The sequence below is a fragment of the Scyliorhinus torazame genome, chromosome 15, assembly GCF_047496885.1.
Source record: "Scyliorhinus torazame isolate Kashiwa2021f chromosome 15, sScyTor2.1, whole genome shotgun sequence".
In the NCBI taxonomy this organism is placed as follows: domain Eukaryota; kingdom Metazoa; phylum Chordata; class Chondrichthyes; order Carcharhiniformes; family Scyliorhinidae; genus Scyliorhinus; species Scyliorhinus torazame.
The window spans coordinates 176967818-176988894 of record NC_092721.1 but is presented as its reverse complement, the minus strand read 5'-3'; the positions used below and the strand labels follow the sequence as shown (position 1 = coordinate 176988894).

Below are 21077 nucleotides of genomic sequence, written 5' to 3'. Positions count from 1 at the left end.
AGAGCTCTGCTGGATTCCAGGAACCAGCTGCCCCAAGCCAGATGTCGGGTCTCTGACAAAGATGGTCCCATCACTGATAGAGAGGCATGTACACAGAGTTAGGCTTTACAGGAGAGGTTGTCAGCGACATTCCAGCAAATGTGAGGCCAATTGCAGGAGTCCAGAAGACTTCTTTTTCAGGAGATGCCGCTGGCATTGTGTGGCACCCAGGCCAACACTGCAAGGGTGGCGACCGCAGTGGAAATTCAGGGGCGAGATGTTTGAGCCATGTCTGATGACGTTCAAGGCGTGGCTCATTCTGTGATGTCTGTGGCTGAGGCCATCGAGAGCATGGCCCACCCACTGAGGAGCATGTTCCAGTCACAGAGGACCATGGACAAGGGCTATGGCACCATGGTTCAGGAAATGGCAGGCCTCCAGGACTGGCAGCGCCAATGACGTTAAGGCTTCTGTAGCTCACGCCAGCTATCCCTCCGTCCAATGGAGTAGCCCAGGGTCAGTGAGCACTCAGAGGAGGAGAAAGTCCTGGAGTCCATCCTGGGGCCTTCCACCAGGGTGACCCAGGCAGTCTACAGCACTTCTGGATCCCCCTTCCTGACACCGGCGCAGCTCCTGGGCAGCAGGTAGAACAGGGTGACACAGCATCACCTGTGACACCCGAAAGTCAGCCAAGGCCCTCCAGATCTAGGTCCTCCAGAGGACACCCACCAAGGGCATCACAGGCCAGGATGGGGGGCTCCTCCACAACCCAGATCTGGACCTCCTCCAACGAGGTTGCATGTTCCTCCTCCGCCTCCTCCACTATGTTGCCTCACTGTTATGCTAGGTTGTGGAGGACACAGCATGTGATCACAATCTGAGAGACCCTCTCGGGCTGCATTGAAGAGCCTTGCCAGAGCAGCCCAGAAAAGCAGAGCCGCACCTTCAGAAGGCCTATGCACTGCTTGATGACGTTCCTGGTAGCTGAGTGGGCCTCATTGTATCGGGTTTGCACACTGGTCTGAGGCCTCCGCACTGGCGTCATTAGCCATGACCTTAGCGGATAACCCTTGTCCACCATTCGCCAACCCTTCAGCCGAGGGTGAGCCTCGAAGACACAGCGTACCTTAGGAGTGTGTGACAGGATGTAGGTGTTGTGCACGCTCCCAGGATAACGTGCACAGACATGGATAATGTTCAGTTAGTGGTTGTACACTATCTGGAAGTTAAGGGGGTGGAACCCTTTCTAATTATGAAGGGTACTCCACTGTCAAAAATGGTGCTCGAAGGGTACCATTCATCGCCCCTGGATCTGGGGCATCCCATCGATGGAAGAGAATTCGGCTGCCCGTGCATCCTGGTCCAGGTGAAATATGATGTAGTCTGCTGCCTGGGCATAGAGGTCATCAATCACTTCACAGATGCACCTGTGAGCTGATGTCTGAGATATACTGCATAGGTCCATGCTCAAAGCTTTGACAAAGGGTCACCTGGACTTGAAACGTTAGCTCTTTTCCCTCCCTACAGATGCTGCCAGACCTGCTGAGATTTTCCAGGATTTTCTCTGTGGCTGATCCCTTCCTGATCTCAACTCACCTCCCTACCGGTTCCCCATATCCCTTTTATCAGTTCTCTATCAGACATTTATCTATCTCCTTCTTTGAACCATTTCATCACTCTGATTTCACCGCAGCATGGAGCACCGAGTCCCACAAATTCACCACCCTCTGCGAGATGTAGTTCCTCCTCATCTCAGTTCTATATCTACCGCCTCTCAACCTAGATCTGCCAACCTCTCTTTCTAGGTTGCCATACAAGGCGGAACATTTGGTCTACGTTTACTTTATCAATTCCTTTTAATATCTTATATACCTCAATCAGATCCCCTCTCATCCTTCTAACCTCCAGCGAGCATAAGCACAAACGGTTTAATCTCTCCTCATACATCAATCCCTTCATTCCCAGAATCAATTTGGTGAACCTCCTCTGAACTGCCTCCAATGCCACCACATCCTTCTCACCAACACCTCTCTACTTTTATACTCCAGTCCTTTTGCAATAAACGCTAACATTCCATTTGCCTGTTTAATTACATGCTGTACCTGCACACCGACATTCTACGATTCATGAACAAAGACACCCAGATCTCTTTGCCCTGACTCATTTTGAATCTGCTTTCCATTTAGATAATAATGTGCCTTTCTATTTCTTCGGCCAAAATGGATAACCTCTCAGTTAACCACATTAAACTCCATCTGCCAAACTTTGGCCCAATCTCCTAGCCTATCTATATCCGTCTGTAAAATCTTTATCTCCTCTTCACTGACTGCTTTAAATTTCAGGGCAGCTGGGAGTTTCATGGCCACCAGGAACAGGGTCCTTCTCCTCTTGGTGCCAGGTCATTAAGAACCTTGAACAGTCTCACTGTGAAGCTGGACTCTTTGACGGCACATGTCCTCTGACTGCTCATTAAAAGGCCAGCACCTCCTGTAGACACATGGCCTACAGTAGCACTGCTTTCTGACCCCCTCCTTGACCTGATAGGTAGCCAGCACTTCACCCTCAGTGGCAGCCCCCTGCTGTTCGGGTGCTGGCTCATGTGGTGCTGGGTCAAGCCTGGGCTGGCCCTGACACTCTCACCATCATCTATCTGCCTCGGCAGAGGTCACCAGGAATATTGCAAGCAGGGCTGGCTCCATTCTGAGATTCATCATTAATCTGTGAGGCGGTGGAGAAGGAGAGTCAGTCAATTAAGTCATCATCCCATAACCCTCAAGTCTTCCCAAATCCCATAGTCATCCTGTACATGAAGGCTGACCAACCCTCGCCATTCCCGTCACCCAGCGCAGCCTTGAGGAGCTGACGCCCAAAACAGCTACCTAGCAGTCATGGACACCGCCCCATGGTCTCTTATTTTTGCCCATGGCCTCCGGTCCGGGTGACCCCTCATTTTACTTCATCAGTAATGGTGCGCATCATGCTCTGGTGAAAGTGGGCACTGCTCTGTGGCCCCATGGCCATGAGCCTCGGGTGCCACCTAGCCTTTGGACACTAAGACACAATTTAGCATGGCCAAACCACCTAACCCACACATCTTTGAACTGTGGGAGGAAACCAGAGGAAATCCACAGAGACACCGGGAGAAAGTGCAAACTCCATCCAGACAGTCATCCGAGGCCAGGATTGAACCGCAATCCCAGGTGCTGTGAGGCAGCAGTGCTAACCACAGTGCCGCCTTTTGTGTGTCTTTGCTGGAAGCTTTGCCGTAAAGAAAAATACAGCCACTGTTTAAAATATAAAGTTAGTGTCAGGAAGTAGTTCTGCTCTCTAGGAAAGGTCCGAGATTTTAAAAATATGCAGGGTGATAAAAATGGAGCCAGACTGACCAGATGCGGGGCCGAGAGAAAGCGGTCAAGGTAACCTTGAGGAGGAGATTATAGAATGTATCCGCGATAGTTTCCCAGAACAGTATGTAATGGAACCTACGAGGGAACAAGCGGTCCTAGATCTGGTCCTGTGTAATGAGACAGGATTGATCAATGATCTCATAGTTAGGGATCCTCGCGGAAGGAGCGATCACAATATGGTGGAATTTAAAATACAGATGGAGGATGAGAAGGTAAAATCAAACACTGTGTCTTGTGCTTAAACAAAGGAGATTACAATGGGATGAGAAAGAGCTAGCTAAGACAGACTGGGAGCAAAGACTTTATGGTGAAACAGTTGAGGAACAGTGGAGAACCTTCCAAGCGATTTTTCACAGTGCTCAGCAAAGGTTTATACCAACAAAAAGGAAGGACGGTAGAAAGAGGGAAAATCGACTGTTGATATCTAAGGAAATAAGGGAGAGTATCAAATTGAAGGAAAAAGCATACAAAGTGGCCAAAATTAGTGGGAGACGAGAGGACTGGGAAATCTTTAGGGGACAACAGAAAGCTACTAAAAAAGCTATAAAGAGAAAGATAGATTATGAGAGTAAACTTGCTCAGAATATAAAAAGACAGTAAAAGTTTCTACAAATATAGAAAACAAAAAAAGAGTGGCTAAGGTAAATATTGGTCCTTTAGAGGGTGAGAAGGGAGATTTAATAATGGGAGATAAGGAAATGGCTGAGGAACTGAACAGGTTTTCTGGATCGGTCTTCACAGTGGAAGACACAAATAACATGCCAGTGACTGATGGAAATGAGGCTATGACAGCTCAGGACCTTGAGATGATTGTTATCACTAAGGAAGTAGTGATGGGCAAGCTAATGGGGCTAAAGGTAGACAAGTCTCCTGGCCCTGATGGAATGCATCCCAGAGTGCTAAAAGAGATGGCTAGGGAAATTGCAAATGCACTAGTGATAATTTACCAAAATTCACTAGACTCTGGTGTGGTCTCGGCGGATTGGAAATTAGCAAACGTGACACCACTGTTTAAAAAAGGAGGTAGGCAGAAAGCGGGTAATTATAGGCCAGTTAGCTTAACTTCGGTAGTAGGGAAGATGCTGGAGTCTATCATCAAGGAAGAAATAGCGAGGCATCTGGATGGAAATTGTCTCATTGGGCAGACGCAGCATGGGTTCATAAAGGGCAGGTCGTGCCTAACTAATTTAGTGGAATTTTTTGAGGGCATTACCAGTGTGGTAGATAACGGGGAGCCAATGGATGTGGTATATCTGGATTTCCAGAAAGCTTTTGACAAGGTGCCACACAAAAGATTGCTGCATAAGATAAAGATGCATGGCATTAAGGGGAAAGTAGTAGCATGGATAGAGGATTGGTTAATTAACAGAAAGCAAAGAGTGGGGATTAATGGGCAGCACGGTAGCATTGTGGATAGCACAATTGCTTCACAGCTCCAAGGTCCCAGGTTCGATTCCGGCTTGGGTCACTGTCTGTGCGGAGTCTGCACACCCTTCCCGTGTGTGCGTGGGTTTCCTCCGGGTGCTCCGGTTTCCTCCCACAGTCCAAAGATGTGCAGGTTAGGTGGATTGGCCATGATAAATTGCCCTTAGTGTTGGGTGGGGTTACTGGGTTATGGGGATATGGAGGAGGTGTTGATCTTGGGTAGGGTGATCTTTCCAGGAGCCGGTGCAGACTCGATGGGCCAAATGGCCTCCTTCTGCACTGTAAATTCTATGATTCTATGATTCTCTGGTTGGCAATCAGTAGCTTGTGGTGCCCCTCAGGGTTCAGTGTTCGGCCCACAATTGTTCACAATTTACATAGATGATTTGAAGTTGGGGACCAAGTGCAATGTGTCCAGGTTTGCAGACGACACTAAGATGAGTGGTAAAGCAAAAAGTGCAGAGGATACCGGAAGTCTGCAGAGGGATTTGGATAGGTTAAGTGAATGGGCTAGGGTCTGGCAGATGGAATACAATGTTGACAAATGTGAGGTTATCCATTTTGGTAGGAATAGCAAAAGGGATTATTATTTAAATGATAAAATATTAAAACATGCCGCTGTGCAGAGAGACCTGGGTGTGCTAGTGCATTAGTCGCAAAAAGTTGGTTTACAGGTGCAACAGGTGATTAAGAAGGCAAATGGAATTTTGTCCTTCATTGCTAGAGGGATGGAGTTTAAGACTAGGGAGGTTATGCTGCAATTGTATAAGGTGTTAGTGAGGCCACACCTGGAGTATTGTGTTCAGTTTTGGTCTCCTTACTTGAGAAAGGACGTACTGGCGCTGGAGGGTGTGCAGAGGAGATTCACTAGGTTAATCCCAGAACTGAAGGGATTGGATTATGAGGAGAGGTTGAGTAGACTGGGACTGTACTCGTTGGAAATTAGAAGGATGCGGGGGGATCTTATAGAAACGTATAAAATTATGAAGGAATAGATAGGATAGATGTGGGCAGGTTGTTTCCACTGGCAGGTGAAAACAGAACTAGGGGGCATAGCCTCAAAATAAGGGGAAGTAGATTTAGGACTGAGTTTAGGAGGAACCTCTTCACCCAAAGGGTTGTGAATCTATGGAATTCGTTGCCCAGTGAAGCAGTTGAGGCTCCTTCATTAAATGTTTTTAAGATAAAGATAGATAGTTTTTTGAAGAATAAAGGGATTAAGGGTTATGGTGTTTGGGCCGGAAAGTGGAGCTGAGTCCACAAAAGATCAACCATGATCTCATTGAATGGTGGAGCAGACTCGAGGGACCAGATGGCCTACTCCTGCTCCTAGTTCTTTTGATTGCAGCTCAATGGAGCGTTAACTGATTGCATCAACAATGAAGTCCTTGATCTGACATGAGCGGTGTTCCCAAACAGCTTTCAACAGCTACTGGTACATCTGTTCCTTGTGTCAACTAACCTCGGCTATTCCCCCTTCTTCATCTGCTCTGGAGTTGTCTATCAAAGGAGTTCAATAAGGTCTGTCAACACCTGGGGCTCCTGAAATTAACTAAGACAAACCCCACATTTTGAATGGACTGCCAGAGTTCTTACAGGAGACTGACAGAAACCAACACTGTTACTGGTCAGGTGGATGAAAGTAACACTTAAGGAGTGAGTTGCTACTCTTTAATCGTACCAAGAGGAAGTTCAGTTATGGCACCCCCACCAGCACAAGTCTCCCCTTCCCCCAAGTCACTTGAAAGATCATTCTCCAGACCCCAGAATACAGCTCAGAAGGGCATTAACCTCCTTGCTCCCCTTTCCCCTTTGGAGCCCATGGTACCTGGTTCCAGCTTTTCAGAACCTGCACCAAATCGCGGCCAGGTGACTTCTGGCTGGGCACAGGTGCATCCCAGGAGGCCTTCAAATCCAGCTTCCTGCCCGATAATGAGATTCAAATGAATGTAAAGGAGCAGTTTGCATGTCGTTACCTGCTCAGGGTGAGAACCTGATTGGTACCGGAGGGAGACTCGCAATGGATTTGACGCCCGGCGGGAATCCAGTTTTGGCCCTCACACAGCCCGCAGCCCATCACGATTCCCGCCTGGGGCTAGCGGCACTGGAGAATCGGCCACATTGGGTGGAATTCTCCCATCCCACCCATGTTGGGTTTGGTGGCAGACAGGAGCTGAGAATCCAGCGGGAACTGAAAACTCGGAAACCCGCCAGCGTAAAATCCCGTTGTAATTCTCCCAATGGCGGATTAATGACGGATCAGTCTTCCTGCTGGCTGGTGTCCTGTACACCATTTTGCATGTTATGAGTGCTCATTATTACAGCTGCCCGCTGGCATCCCGTCAGACCTTTCAATCTTGCATCAATCCAGCGTGAAATTACATCAGTCTAAAACCCGATCACTAATAAGTAGAGTGTACAACGTGGTCCTCAGTTCACAAGAGACTTCAGGCTGAGAGCAACATTGCCATAGTGCTGCACTGGTCCTGATGCGCTGCCCTCCATCCTCATATTGAGCTGGTCTTCATGTACAGAATTATGCTGCTGGACTCATGGACCATCCTGTGTCACTGTCTCAGATAATTAAAGTGCCTGCAAATGGGGAGTACAGGGGTGTCCGTGCCCCTGATGCCACATGCCATAAACACAAGTGTCTATCTGGACAGGGCTGTACTCGGGACTCATGCAGCCACCCAAGAAAGGTCTGAAGTTAAACCGGGGTTGGGGGTGGGCGGGGATGGAAATGTGGAAGGAGGGCTGTGCAAGAATGGAGGGGAATGGCGAATGCTCAAGAAGCAGGCAGAGCAGCGAGGAGGTGGATGAAGAAGGAGGTGGATAGAAGGCAGAGGGAATACAGGGGGGGTGGGGAGGCGGGGCTGGATCCCAACAAAGTGCATGGAAAGGGGGACAAAGGGATATCATGCTGTTAACCGGAAGGGGATGCACAAGACTCTAGGTGTGGTTGTTGGGGTCCAAGTGGTGTGGGGTCCAAGTGGGATATGAATGCCTTGCAGGTGATAGGCTCGGGAAGGAGATTGTTTGAATTGATGAACAGATTTCTTATTGAGAGATCTATCATTTTCCCTCTGGGCTGCTGACATCCTGCACGGTCTGGTGAAGACAGGTGGGCTGGAGAGAGTGGTATGAGAGTGTACTGGACTGGTATTTAAATATGGCGCTGGGACCTTTGAGCTGGTTAGCTGCTGGCTGCCGGACTAGTCAGCTGACGGCTCTGCCAGCTGACTCGGAGGGGAACTCGCCTGAGTATAATTAATGAGGTTCCAAGCGCAGGAAAGGCAGGACTGGAGTCACCTGCCTGCCAGATCTGCTGAAAACTTCCAGCATTTTCGCTTTTCATTTTAGATATCCAGCAACTATTTTAGTATTAGTGTATAATTCAGTTGAATGCAACTATGGCAAGAGACCTGAAAATATCAAAAGGCAGAAATGTTCCACTGGTGAGGAAGTAAACTTTGGAAGTGGCTCTTCCAGGATGAAGCTGCAACAGATCAATGGAGGGCATTCAGGGGAATGATTGCGCAGGATTAAATTAAGCATTCCTTGAAGGGAAACGCTGGGGCATCAAAAGCTAATGCACCCTGGATTAATAAAGTAAATATATGTATTCATAGAAAAAGGAGGCTTTGGACTAACATTAGAAGCAAGTTTCCATAACTACTCAGGAATAATATGTAAAGTACATGAAGGAACTGAAAAAGTTAATAACCAGAAATATCTTAATTTCTAGCTGGCATGACATAACAGTGGTGAATTGAGCAATTGTGATGGGCCCCTAGGCCTCTCCGCCCCTGTCAGAATGACTCGATGTCACCATATCCTCAGTATAAAAACATCCCTTTCACAGCAACAGAGTGGATCTGGTGGTATTTGGAGGACCCTACAAGGTACTACTCCATTTCATTATCCTGTAAACATCCCAACTCTCATTCTTGTCCTGAATCCTGACAGCAGAACTCTGTTTTATGTTCAGAAACAGCACAAAAGAATGTCCGCTTGATATTTTTTCCTAAACATTATGCACCAAAGCAGTTATCCACCAAAATAGGCAATCCCCTGCCTGCAGTATTACAAGAAATTTCAGCCCAAACTTAAAAGTAGCGTGCAAAACTGTAAGGAACCCAACAAAAGATTTGAAATGGTTTTGTCAAGTAGGCTAATAGCCCACCCATCTCAAAATATTAGCTTCTTACTACAGTCTGAGAAGTCAATGGAATACTTCTAGACACTTTACTGATGTCTATGATTATTTGTTGTACAACATATAAACTAAAGTCGAACAAGTAAGAACTATCTTTGGATTTCTGAGAATTTTAATTAATATCAATGAATCTATGCACCAAAGGTACCTGGTCAGCGATCTGTTTAGAGCACAATCAGGAGAGCGACGGCTAACACGTTCCGGTGAATGCGAAACTGGACTTAAGGAAGGTTGAGGTGGTGATGTAGTACGGAAAGAGGGGCCATGCCGACGAAGCTCCTGCACAGCACATTCTCTGTAAAAGTATATTTAGAGTGCTTTTAATTAGCATACAAATAGGATAAAACCGAATGCTTCAGGTACACTATCATTTCACATCAGATTTGTACTAAAAGCAGTCAAAGTTCAACTCACGAGTCATAAGTAAATCACATCTGCCTCTATTATTACCAAATATATTGGATACCACACAGCAATGTTCCATTGTGGAGTCACTGAACCGCTCAAGTATATATCCTTAGAGCTCAGCACCCCCAGCAGGTTATACATAAAATTACATAGAACACACAGTACAGAAACATGTTAATCAGCCTAAGCAGTCCTTGCTGGTGTCGATACCTCTCAAGCTTGCTTCCAGTCATACCTATCTAGTTTTCAGCATAAACCTCTACTCCTTCTCCATCATGTGCTTATCTAAGCCCCCTTTAAATGTATCTGTACTATCATCCACCTCAACCACTCCTGTGGTTTCATATTCTCAGGACTCACTATATAGGTAAAGAAGTTTCTTCTGAATTCCATTTCATTTTTGGCAACTAAATTATATTGATGGCCTCTAGATTTGAACTTCCCCCAAGAGGAAATCCTTAATCTGTGTCTGCACACTCAATATCTTTCATAATTTTAAATACTTCTATTAAGTTACCTCTCAGACTTCCTTTCTCAAGAGTAAAAGATGGGACTTGTTCGTCCTGTTCTGACAGGTATAACCTCTCAGTTCCAATATCACCCTTATAATTTTTTTAGTTGCTTCTCCACTGCCCTTATAGCTGTGGTGACCAGAACTGTACTCAGTACTCCGGTGTGATCTTACCAAAGTTCAGCATATGCAAAATTCCTTTATTTGTTTCAATTCTACCCTACTAGCAATAAATTATCGCGGTCAATTAGCTTTGCTTAAAAAATAGCCTTATTAACCTGCAATCCCTTTGCTCCCCAGTTAGATTCTTACTTTCCAAGTACGATGCACCCTCCTTATTCTTCATACCAAAATTTAATACTTCACACTTGGTTGATTTGAAATTAATTTGTCAATTATTTGCTCATTCTTCAAGTTTATTAATATTGTGTAATTTATTGTAGTCCTCTTCAGTGTTGACTAGCCCCTGCTCTCTCCCTTTCTTGCAATTTGGTATGATCTGCAAATTTAGAATTTGATTGCAAAATCAAATATTGTGAGCAATAGTGGTTTCAGAACTGCACATTTTGGAACCACACTGAAAACCTTCTACCATTGAGTAACTATGCTTTACTCCTACCTACTCTTTGCTTCTGCCACCTTTGGAGATGGGCAAAGAGCATTGGAGGCAGCTAGAAGGAATGGGGGCCTTGATCTATGATGGAGGGTCTCTTTCTTCCAAGATTTCTTGGTGGTGATAACAACAGAGGCGGAAGGGTTTTGATAAAGTTAGAAAATGGACTGAAAGCTATCAGAGCGATTCACCAGCTAGCATGGTGGTCCCCGCCAAGGCCTCTGACTTGCCCTCACCCGTCCAGTCCACCCCTTCCCTCCCCCAATCCTCCTAACCACCAACAAACAAAGAGCAACAAAAGACACACTCACCATCACCACACCCCTGCCGAAACCCACCCCAAATTGCCCACCCAATGTGGCTAACAATTTACACAAAACTCCTCTCCAAAGTTCAACGTCCTCACACTATTCCCAGTCCATGGTCCCTTATAAAGTCCATTGCCTCCTCCGGCGAGTCAAAATAAAATTCCTGCCTTTGATGCGTCACCCACAAGCAGGCTGGATACAAAACTCTGCATTTCACCCCCTTCTTAAAGAGCGCCGCCTTTATCCAGTTGTACCCAGCCCTCCGCTTGGCTAGCTCTGCAACCAGGTCCTGGTAAATCCGCAGCTCACTCCCTTCCCAGGTGCTTTTCTTGGTCTGCCTCGTCCACTTCAGAATTTTTTATTTATCCAGAAACCGATGCAGCCTCACCAACATCGCCCTCGGCGGTTCCACCACCTGCAGCCTCCTCCTCAGCCGCTTGCGTGTCCGATCCACCTCTAGGGGCCGGTGAAAGGCCCCCTCTGTCATCAGCTTCTACAGCATGCTTGCCACATACTTGCCGGCCTCCGCTCCTTCAACTCTGCCTCCTGGAGCGGTTCCTCGAGGTCCTCCAATTTCTCTTTCAGCCTCTTCTGACTGCTCAACACCATCCCCATCTCCAGCGAGGCTAGCTGATCCTTGTGCTTCCCACCAACTCCTTCAACTTGTGGATTGCCAGGCCCTGAGCCTCCCGTCTCTGCTCCATGTGCCCAATTGCTTCTCTAAGTGGCTGCATCACCTCGGCCAAATCCTCCAAAGCCTCCTTCCTCTGCTGCTGGAATTTATTTAAAAACTTCACCAGCTACTCCGTCGACCACTGAGTGGGCAGCTCTGCCCCCTTGCCCTTCGTTATCGTCACCTGTGTCGCACCACAAAACCTTTCCTGCTCCAGCTGCTCTCTGTCTCCTGGCACTTCTCATCTGCTGATCCACACACCAACCTCACCTGAGGAATATTACCTTCCCTGGGCACTCATACACCTTTTGCCCCCAAATACCACACCATTTAAGTGGGGAAGGACCGAAAAGATCCACCTCGAGCAGGAGCCTCCAAATGTGGGACCACTCACTCCATGGCCGCCACCAGAAGTCCTTATTCGCATGTTTATTATGGTAGTATATGGTTTATGGTCTCCTTTGCTTTAATCATGATAAATATGAGTAGCGATACAGCTGGGAGGTGGACTAGTGGGTCAAGTCTTAATGGGAAGGGTTGGAATGCAGAAAGGGCATTCAACACTCATCCTTATTGTGTTATATCTTACTTTTGTTTGAGGGGAAAGACTCCTTGGTGCAATGATGGAAAATCTGTAAGTACAGCCCTACGGGTCCTCCCATTAGATGAAGAATACCCCCTTAAAACTAACAATTTTGCGTATTTCTTGTATTTTTTTTATTTGGGGGTTAAAGAATCGTTATTTGGTTCATGCAAGGACACATGCAGGTCTCATATCCTAGAAAAAGACTATGGGCGGGATTCCCTGATCCTGAGGCCATCATAAACTCCGTCGCGTTTTACGATGGCGTCATCAGGCCCCCAGGAGCAGCGATTCTGAGCCCGTCAGTAGGCCAGCACGGCACTGGCGTGACCCACGCTGCTCCAGCAGCTGATACTGGTGTCAAATGGGTGCTGCGGGTCTGCGCATGCGTACTGCGACCGAAGCAGTTGCGCGCTTCGTGGTGGCTTCCTTCTCTGTGCCGGCCCCGACGCAACATGGCGTAGGGCATGCAGAGCAAAAGAGGCCCCCAGCCGGAGAGGCCGGCCCGCTGATCGGTAGGCCCCGATTGCGGGCCAGGCCACAGTGGAGGCCCCCTTTGGGGTCAGACTCCCCTTTCACCCCCCCCCCCCCACCAGACCGCCCCCAAAAGGATGCGCGCCACTTTGCTGTTCTCCCCCCCCCCCCCCCCCCCCCCCCCCGCCCCCAACTTTCTGGACCAGCCACCCCCTGGACCCTCGCCTCTCACCACAAAACCATTCCAAGACCCATGGAACACCCCCCCTGCCCTTCACCCCCTCTCCCATAGGCAAGGCCCCCCCTGGGTGCGACCCATGGTAGTGCCAACCTAGCACCCAGGCAGTCCCACTGGCAGTCACTGATGCCCAGGTGGCACTGCCAGGGTACTAGGCTAGCAGTGCCAAGGGGCCCAGGTGCCAGGGGGAGTGCCAGGGTCTCTCCCTGCCCTGTCCCAAACCACCTGGGGGTCTCCAATGGCTTGAAAGAACCCCCCCTCCCCCCGGCTGCTGAGGTGCTGTTATGCCTGGTCCACATTTGTGTGAACCAGTATTAAACGATGCCCTGGCGAGATCTCGCAGGCACAGCCATTGACTCCCGGGCGCGGTTGAATTGGTTAGCTATTAGGCTCATTTAAATCTTCAAATTTGGATCTCGCTCAGCAAGGCGCGATCCAGATCATGCTGGGGCAGAGCGAGTCGGGTGACTCGCAATCAGCCCGGCGTGGTGCACGATTTTGGGCTCTCGTGTGATTCACCTGCTGGGCCCGGATTTGCACCAGGCGCAAAGGGGACGTTGTCTTTCCTGTTTTGCAAGAAACTCATTTAGATGACAGGGTGCACCTAAAATTGAAGAGGGATTGGGTGGGGCAGACATTTTCGACTGATTCTCAACCAGTAGCTGAGGTGTTGCAGTATTAGTGCATAGAAATGTACCTTTTAGAAAAGAGGACTGTGTGTAGGTATGTGATTGTCAAGGGGCTATTGTATGGGGAAATAAATTGTCTTGATAATGAATACCTATGGTTCCCCAAATTATTCTCCTGATTTTGTCACTGAAGTCTTCATGGACTTTGCTGAATTAGCATCACCTAATTCCTTTATAGGTGGGAACTTCAACTGTAACCTTCATCCTTTGATGGACAAATTCCCCATAACTAGGAATTCCCTTACCCAACAGGCAAAGGCCGTAGCGTTAGTTTGTGAGGAGGTAGGGTAGTTAGGTGCATGGAGAACACTGCACTGTAAAGATAAATAGTTCACTTTCGTCTCTGCTCCCCACACCAATGTCATATTAGAATTGACTATTTTTTCATGCCAAAAGCAAACCTTCCATAAGCTATGTAACACTACCTTTAACATGCTGTATACGTGTGGGTGTGCACCATTTTGCCGTGTTCTCATGGCTTTATTCTTTTCCCCCCAATCCTCTCACTTGTCCTTGTGTTTCTTTTTGTATAACTGGGAGCATTGGGCACAATGATTAAGCTGAACCAACTACGTTGGTGTCCTCCTGTCTTTTTTGTATTCATATATGAAGAAATATTAATGCTGTACTGTACCAGTTTTGGGGGTTTGTTGCGTTATGTGTAAAGATGGAAAAACTCGAATGAAAATATATTTTTAAAAATGAATAGGGGAATCACGGGGCTGGTAAGAGGACAAGCAGAAAATGCAACCCTTTGAGGACTAACCCTAGCTGTATTTAATCAAGTGCTTGATTCACCCCCAACCATATGCTTGTGCTAGTTAAGTACATTTAATTTATCTCCAAGTGAAAGAAATTGGATGCCGAGTTTCTTCTGTACATCAGAATGCTATACCTTTATGCACATACCAACTACATATAAGCAGGCACCCATCTATAAGAAACTGCTGCAGCTAAGGAATTAAATCTGGCTGAAATGAACAATGCAGCATCTTTCAATGTGCAGGCCAAGTAATTCCAACACCAGCATAAGGACAAGAGGTAGTAGAGACCATTGTCCGAGTGCAAAAAAAACACAACATACACTTGCCTTTCAAATCGCTCAGTACCTAACTGACGTTTCGCCATATCTAACTCTGTTTCGAGCATCGCTGTCTTGCTCCTCAGCTGAGAAATTTCACGGGACTGAGATGCCCTGTCAAACATAATATTAAGTATATAAGAAGCCATGGGCAGAGCTTTCAGATAAGAAAGATGTCAAATCTGGTGTCCTTAAGTAAACGTTCATGAGGATATTTACTAAAACAGTGTTTATAATCGGACTTTTCAAAGTCGGAACATCTGCTGAAGAAAAAAAACAGCCTACATGAATAATCCAATTGAGAGGTACGCCAGTTTCGTCTTCCTGTTTTGTAACACTGATGAAACATTTCCTGCATCTACTGAGTTACTGGAAAGCACATTTAATGACTTAACAAAATCTGTTATTCAATGAAAAATATGATCACTACAAGTTGGAATGCAAAATAGGTAGAATTACAATGGTTCAGAAAATAAATATGCCACTGAGAATATCGCAGACCCAGTGTAAGGCTTCGTAAAAATTTGTCTCCATTTATTTAGGCTCCACCAATGAAATCAGCATCACCAGAATGTGTAAACATCTTGTCTGTGCACTGACCCCTATCGAGATCAGCAGCATCTTGATTTTATTTTAAATCAATAAACATTCCCAACAGAAGAGAAGACTAATGCTATGATGAATATGTTGGGTGAGATCTTCCAACTATTCACGCCTATGGGATCTTCCAGTCCAGTCCCGCCAATGGCAGACCCCCGCCGTGGGTTTCCCGGCAGCATGGGTGGATTCAATGGGAAATCCCATTGAAATCGGCAGGCCTGCCAAAGGCGATCCATCTCCCGCCACCGAGAAACACCATAGAATTCCTATAGCGCAGAAGGAAGCCATTCGGCCACAAAGTCTGCACCGACCCTCTGAAAGTCCACCCTATCTAGGCCAACTCCCCCCCCCCCCGCCCTCCCCCACCCCCACCCCCCAAACCTATACATCCTTGGACACCAGGACAATTTAGCATGGCCAAGCCACCTAACCTGCATATCTTTGGATGCAGACACGGGGCGAAACGGACAGTCACCCAAAACCTGTGACAGCCTGGTGCTGTGTGGCAGCAGTGTGCCACCATTCCATGCCATGGGGAAGGCAGAGGATCTCACCCTTTGTGTGTGAAATGGGAACTACATGAAATGAGTAACCTTGGCTTCTCTGCTGCTGAAACCCTCATCCTATTCTCAACTATTCAAATGTTCTCTTGGTTGACCTACCATCTTCCATCCCCAATAAACTTATACAAAACTTTGCTGTCATGATTCTAGGCTACACCATGTTCTGTTTACTCATCACTTACTGTGCTTGCTACTGGTCCTCCAATATTGTGTTCAAATCCTTCTTTCATGGTCCTGCTCATCTCTATAATCTGCTAGAACTCCAAAACCGTTTATGACCCCTGCGTTCCTATAATATTGGCCTCTCGTGCATCGTGCACCTCCCACTTCTTTTACCCCTCCACTTGTGTTCCTGCTTTCAGTCGTCTAGGTCCTAAACTCAAGAATTTTCTTCCAAAACTTCAATTTCTCTCTAGCTTTAAGATGCTCATAAAACCCTACCTCTTTGATCAGGCTTTTAGTCACCTAACTTAATAACTCAATCTTTGGTTCAGTGTCAATTTTGTCCAATTACAATCCAATTACGTGCCTTCAGAGATTTTAAAGATGCTGTTTAAATGCAAAGTGGGTATTTTGCTGTATTTGACTACATAATAACACTTGCAAGTAACTCATCATACATCAAGGGCGGGATTCTCCCAGCTCGGGGCCGGGCTGGAGAATCCCCGCAACCGGGCCATGCCGCCCCGATGCCGGTACGCGATTGGCGGCGGCGCGTCTGGCGCGGCGCCGGTCACGGGCCGCTGTACGCGGCCGGGCTGCCGATTCTCCAGCCCGAATTGGCCGAGCGGCCGCTCTAAAAAGGCAGAGTCTCGCCGGCGCCGTCCACACCTGGTCACAGCCGGTGGGAACTCTGCACGCAGGGTTGGGGGGGCGGCCTGGGGGTAGGGGGGGGGGTTGTGTGGGGAGAGGGGCTCCGACCTCGGGGGGTGCCTCAGATGGGGCCTGGCCAGCGATCGGGGCCCACCGATTGGCGGGCCGGCCTCTCGCTCCCCAGGCTTATTTTGTTACGCGCCTGCCCTTGAACTCCCACGCCATGTTGCATCGGGGCCGGCACGTTGAGGGAGGCCACCACGCATGCGCGGGTTGGCGCCGGCGCCACTGCGCATGCGCGGGTCCCGTGGTGAACAGTTCGCACCGGGATGGGAGGCTGGAGCGGCGCGAACCACTCCAGCGCCGTGCTGGCCCCCTGTAGGGCCAGAATCAGTACTCCCAGCAGCTCGTTCACGCCGTCGTGAAATGCGACGGCATTTCCAACGGCGTGGACACTCTGCCGCCGAATGGAAGAATCACGCTCCAAGCGCTTGTGACTTTTGAGAGATCGAGAAAGATACTATTCAAAAGCATGCTCTTTCTTTCATTACTTTATTTATTGTTCCCTCCAGAAAAGGTATCCACAAGAGTCTGCTACCACAGAAATTTGGGCTTATTTTATTAGGACAAAATAGATTATGTGGAGGTGCCCAGACAGGATAAATTGGGAAAATGTATGTTCCCTGATAAGTTTATGCTCTAACCAATTAAGATCAGCGAAACAATTCACTTGGTAGTATGGAATTTGAATATTGCTGAAAAGAGAGACATGTTGCTGAAGGTTTTAATCTTGCACTCATCAGGACAAATGCACGAATGTCAAATTTCAAACAAGCACAACAATTTATACCACAGGAGAAAAGGGTGCTGATTGGCAAATTGACTCTGATCGGTTATGTCAATGCGCCAACAGCAGGTTTCTCTTTTTAGCAATACCAAAAACATGAAGAGACTATGGGAGATGAATATTTGGAAAGAAAAATGTTAAATGGGAGAAAGTCAAGGGCATGGCCTCAGCGGATATCTTTTTTCGAGACAACATAAGCATGATGGGCTGAATGATCATCCATGCTGTAACACTTGTGATTTTGCCCTCTGATCCCCAAAGATAATCAAGTTAAGAGTATTAATCCGTCTCACCCTTTCTAATATTTAATGCTAAGCATCTTGCATCTGCGTTCTCACACACCGACCCCATAGGTACTCAGGACCACAGTGCCTGGCATTGTCCCCATTGCTTCTTTCACTGAACTAATCACATTGTAGCAAGAACTGATTAATAAGGTGAGAAGCATATCAGGAAGACTCACTTAATAAAAAAAACTTCCAATTGTTAAGGTTCACCTGTTACACATGCAGATTATCAGTGCAAAACACATAAATGCAGTACTTACAGTTTGCTGTCAGCTAAGGAAAGCTTATCTTTAAAGAGTTGAATTTCAGTCTCTTTTTCTTGAGTGACCATTTGGCTTTGGAACTTTTTCTCCCGATTAGATGCCAACAAAGATTCCAGATTTTTTATTGAAGTTCTCTCACTTGAAAGCTGGTTTCTTAAGAGCTCAATTTCAGAACGGGCTGATTCAAGCTCACTTAGAACCTTATAGAAGCAAAGTAAATACCGTTGCATTTTTGAAAAGCAACAGTGAACAATGTAGTTATTTTACAATTTTGGTTAAAGCTGAAATTCTAAATGATTGAGTTATTGTGGAAAATAGTGTTTACTGTTTTAATAAAATTCCCCTCAATTATTACAGGTTAAACCATCTATTGAAGTAGGATAAAAGCACCTTTGATCCACGAGCAGCCTTACTAAGTTTCCTTTGTGGATGCTATTTTTAGTATAAGCTTTCTGGAATTAGCCCTTAAAGCACTTGGGGTGATCCTTATTGGGCTGACGGTGTCAGAGTTGGTAACCAATCTAACATTCAAGCTTATAGATTAATATGTAGCACATTTGAATCTCACTTTAAAAGGTAATTGTCTACAGGGTTAGCTGTCAACAGGCCAGATGCCAATTTCTTCAATTTTCAAAACTGATAGAGATTGAAGGGGAGCAAGGAAAACATGAAAAATGAAAACAAGAAAATTCAAAAGATAAAAGTTGAATTCAGTCTAGCAAACCGCACTCATTTGATACCCTACCCTAGTGTGCATTAAATAAGTATAATGTAAAATTAATGTAATAAAATTGAAAGAAAATGAGAATGTTATAATGGAACATGAGAGAGGAGAAAAAGCCTAATGGGCAGAAGTATTTGATTATTAAAAAAAGTAAAATTGCAATAAAAATGTTTATTTTTACTGCATGGAATTAATGGTTGGTATCAGAACTGGAAATGGATCAAGACAGCAGAAGTTGTGTCTCAGAACAATCCTGCCACTCCCTGAACTACTACTTTCCTTGGTTGGGGCGGGGTCAGCTATATATGCAAGGTAGTCTGCTCGTTCATAGGCAGTGTGCATCACAGCTAGGGAGAAAAAAACTGGGGCGAGATTCTCCGACCCCCTGCCGGGACGGAGAATCGCCCGGGGCGGGCGTGAATCCCGCCCCGCCGGTTGCCGGATTCTCCGGCACCGGATATTCGGCGGGGGGGGGAATCGCGCCGCGCCGATTGACGGGCCCCCCACCCGCGATTCTCCGGCCCGAATGGGCCGCAGTCCCACTGCTAAAATGCCTGTCCCGCCGGCGTAGATTAAACCACCTACCTTACCGGCGGGACAAGGCGGCGCGGGCGGGCTCCGGGGTCCTGGGGGGGGGGGCGCGGGGCGATCTGGCCCTGGGGGGTGCCCCCACGGTGGCCTGGCCTGCGATCGGGGCCCACCGATCCGCGGGCGGGCCTGTGCCGTGGGGGCACTCTTATCCTTCCGCCTTCACCACGGTCTCCACCATGGCGGAGGCGGAAGAGACTCCCTCCACTGCGCATGCGCGGGAATGCCGTCAGCGGCCGCTACCGCTCCCACACATGCGCCGCCCGGAGATGTCATTTCCGCGCCAGCTGGCGGGGCACCAAAGGCCTTTTCCGCCAGCTGGCGGGGCGGAAATTCGTCCGCCGCCGGCCTAGCCCCTTAAGGTTGGGGCTCGGCCCTCAAAGATGCGGAGCATTCCGCACCTTTGGGGCGGCGCGATGCCCGACTGATTTGTGCCGTTTTGGGCGCCAGTCGGCGGACATCGCTCCAATACTGGAGAATTCCGCCCCTGGTCTCTACACTGAGGAGATATTTTAAAGGCACACAAATTCCTAAGGAAGAGAAGAACAAAATCATGAAATATTTTTTCATGGACTGTGAATGAACAGGTATTTGAAGGGTTTGGGAAAAGGGAGAGCACGCTAAAGCAGCAGCAGAAGGAAGGAAATTGGCTGGAGCCCCAAACACCACTATTCTTATCAACATTTATGTTTTGTGGAGCATCTAATATCAATGGCACTGAGAAGAGGGGCAGAGCACAAGACAGGAATAAATGAGTGGCTAGATTTTAAGGGAAGGGATTTTGTTCCATTTTCTTTTGAGCAACACACTCAATTTGCAAATTTTTGATGGAAAGTCCAGACCAACATCACGGTGCGAAGTTGATTCATGATATCAGAGTTGCTTTGGATGCTCCACAGAGAATGGAACAGCTGCAGGACAGGAGTTGTACAATTCCAGATTTTGTCCAAGCCTACAGGACAGAATAAAAGTTATTTTCTCAAAACTTATTTTCCCAACAGTGGGAAGAGAAAATAAAAGTGATTGGCAGTGACTCTAGCACATGCTTGCATTCCTTAGGACACAGTTACCAAAGCCCACGGGATCCAGGGGAATGTAACAAGCTGAATACAAAACTGGCTCAGTGGCAGGAGACAAATGGAATTGTTAATGGATGTTTTTGTGATTGGGAGGCTGGTTCCAGTGGGGTGCTGCAGGGCTCAGTGCCAGCTCCCCTGTTTTTTATGTTATAGATTAATGATTTAAGCATAAATGTAGGGAAACGATCAACAAGTTTGCAGACCACACAAAAAATTGGCCACGTGGTAGATAGCAAAGATTACTGTAGAGTACAGAATACCAAGTTGGATGATCAGCCATGATCATAATGAATGGCAGAGCAGGCTCAAAGGGCAGAATTGCCTACTCCTGCACCCATTTTCTATGTTTCTATGACTGGTCAGGTGGGTAGGGCAAATGGAATTTAACCAAGAGAAGAGTGATGGATTTGGAGAGGTCAAACAAGGCAAAAGATTATATAATAAATGGAAGAATACCAAGGAAAAGGAAATGGATGCCCACAGATCCCTGAAGGTGGCAGGACAGGTCAATAAGGTCGTAAAGAAGACATATGGAATACTTTCATTTATTAGCCGCGGCATAGAATATAAGAGCAGGGCGGTTATACTGGAACTATATAAGCACTAGTTGGATTACAACAGGAGTACAGTGTACAGTCCTAGTCAGCTCATTAAAGAAAGGATGCAATGGCATTAAAGATAATATTGTGGAGATTTATGAGGATG

General features: G+C 47.2%; 1 protein-coding gene across 8 annotated transcripts in view; it reads right to left on the bottom strand.

Moving 5' to 3' along the window:
• tsga10 (testis specific, 10) overlaps window positions 1-21077 on the bottom strand; it is a 261516-nt gene that overhangs the window by 11597 nt on the left and 228842 nt on the right. For 6 of the 8 annotated variants that reach the window (XM_072477177.1, XM_072477170.1, XM_072477173.1 and 3 more), the window contains 3 exons: window positions 17979-18181; window positions 14612-14722; window positions 9179-9325 (listed from right to left, as the gene is read on the bottom strand). In XM_072477177.1, coding sequence (XP_072333278.1) covers window positions 9179-9325; window positions 14612-14722; window positions 17979-18181 — 461 coding nt within the window. The remainder of the gene's footprint in view (window positions 1-9178; window positions 9326-14611; window positions 14723-17978; window positions 18182-21077) is intronic. The other 2 variants (XM_072477171.1, XM_072477174.1) reach the window with 2 other exon arrangements.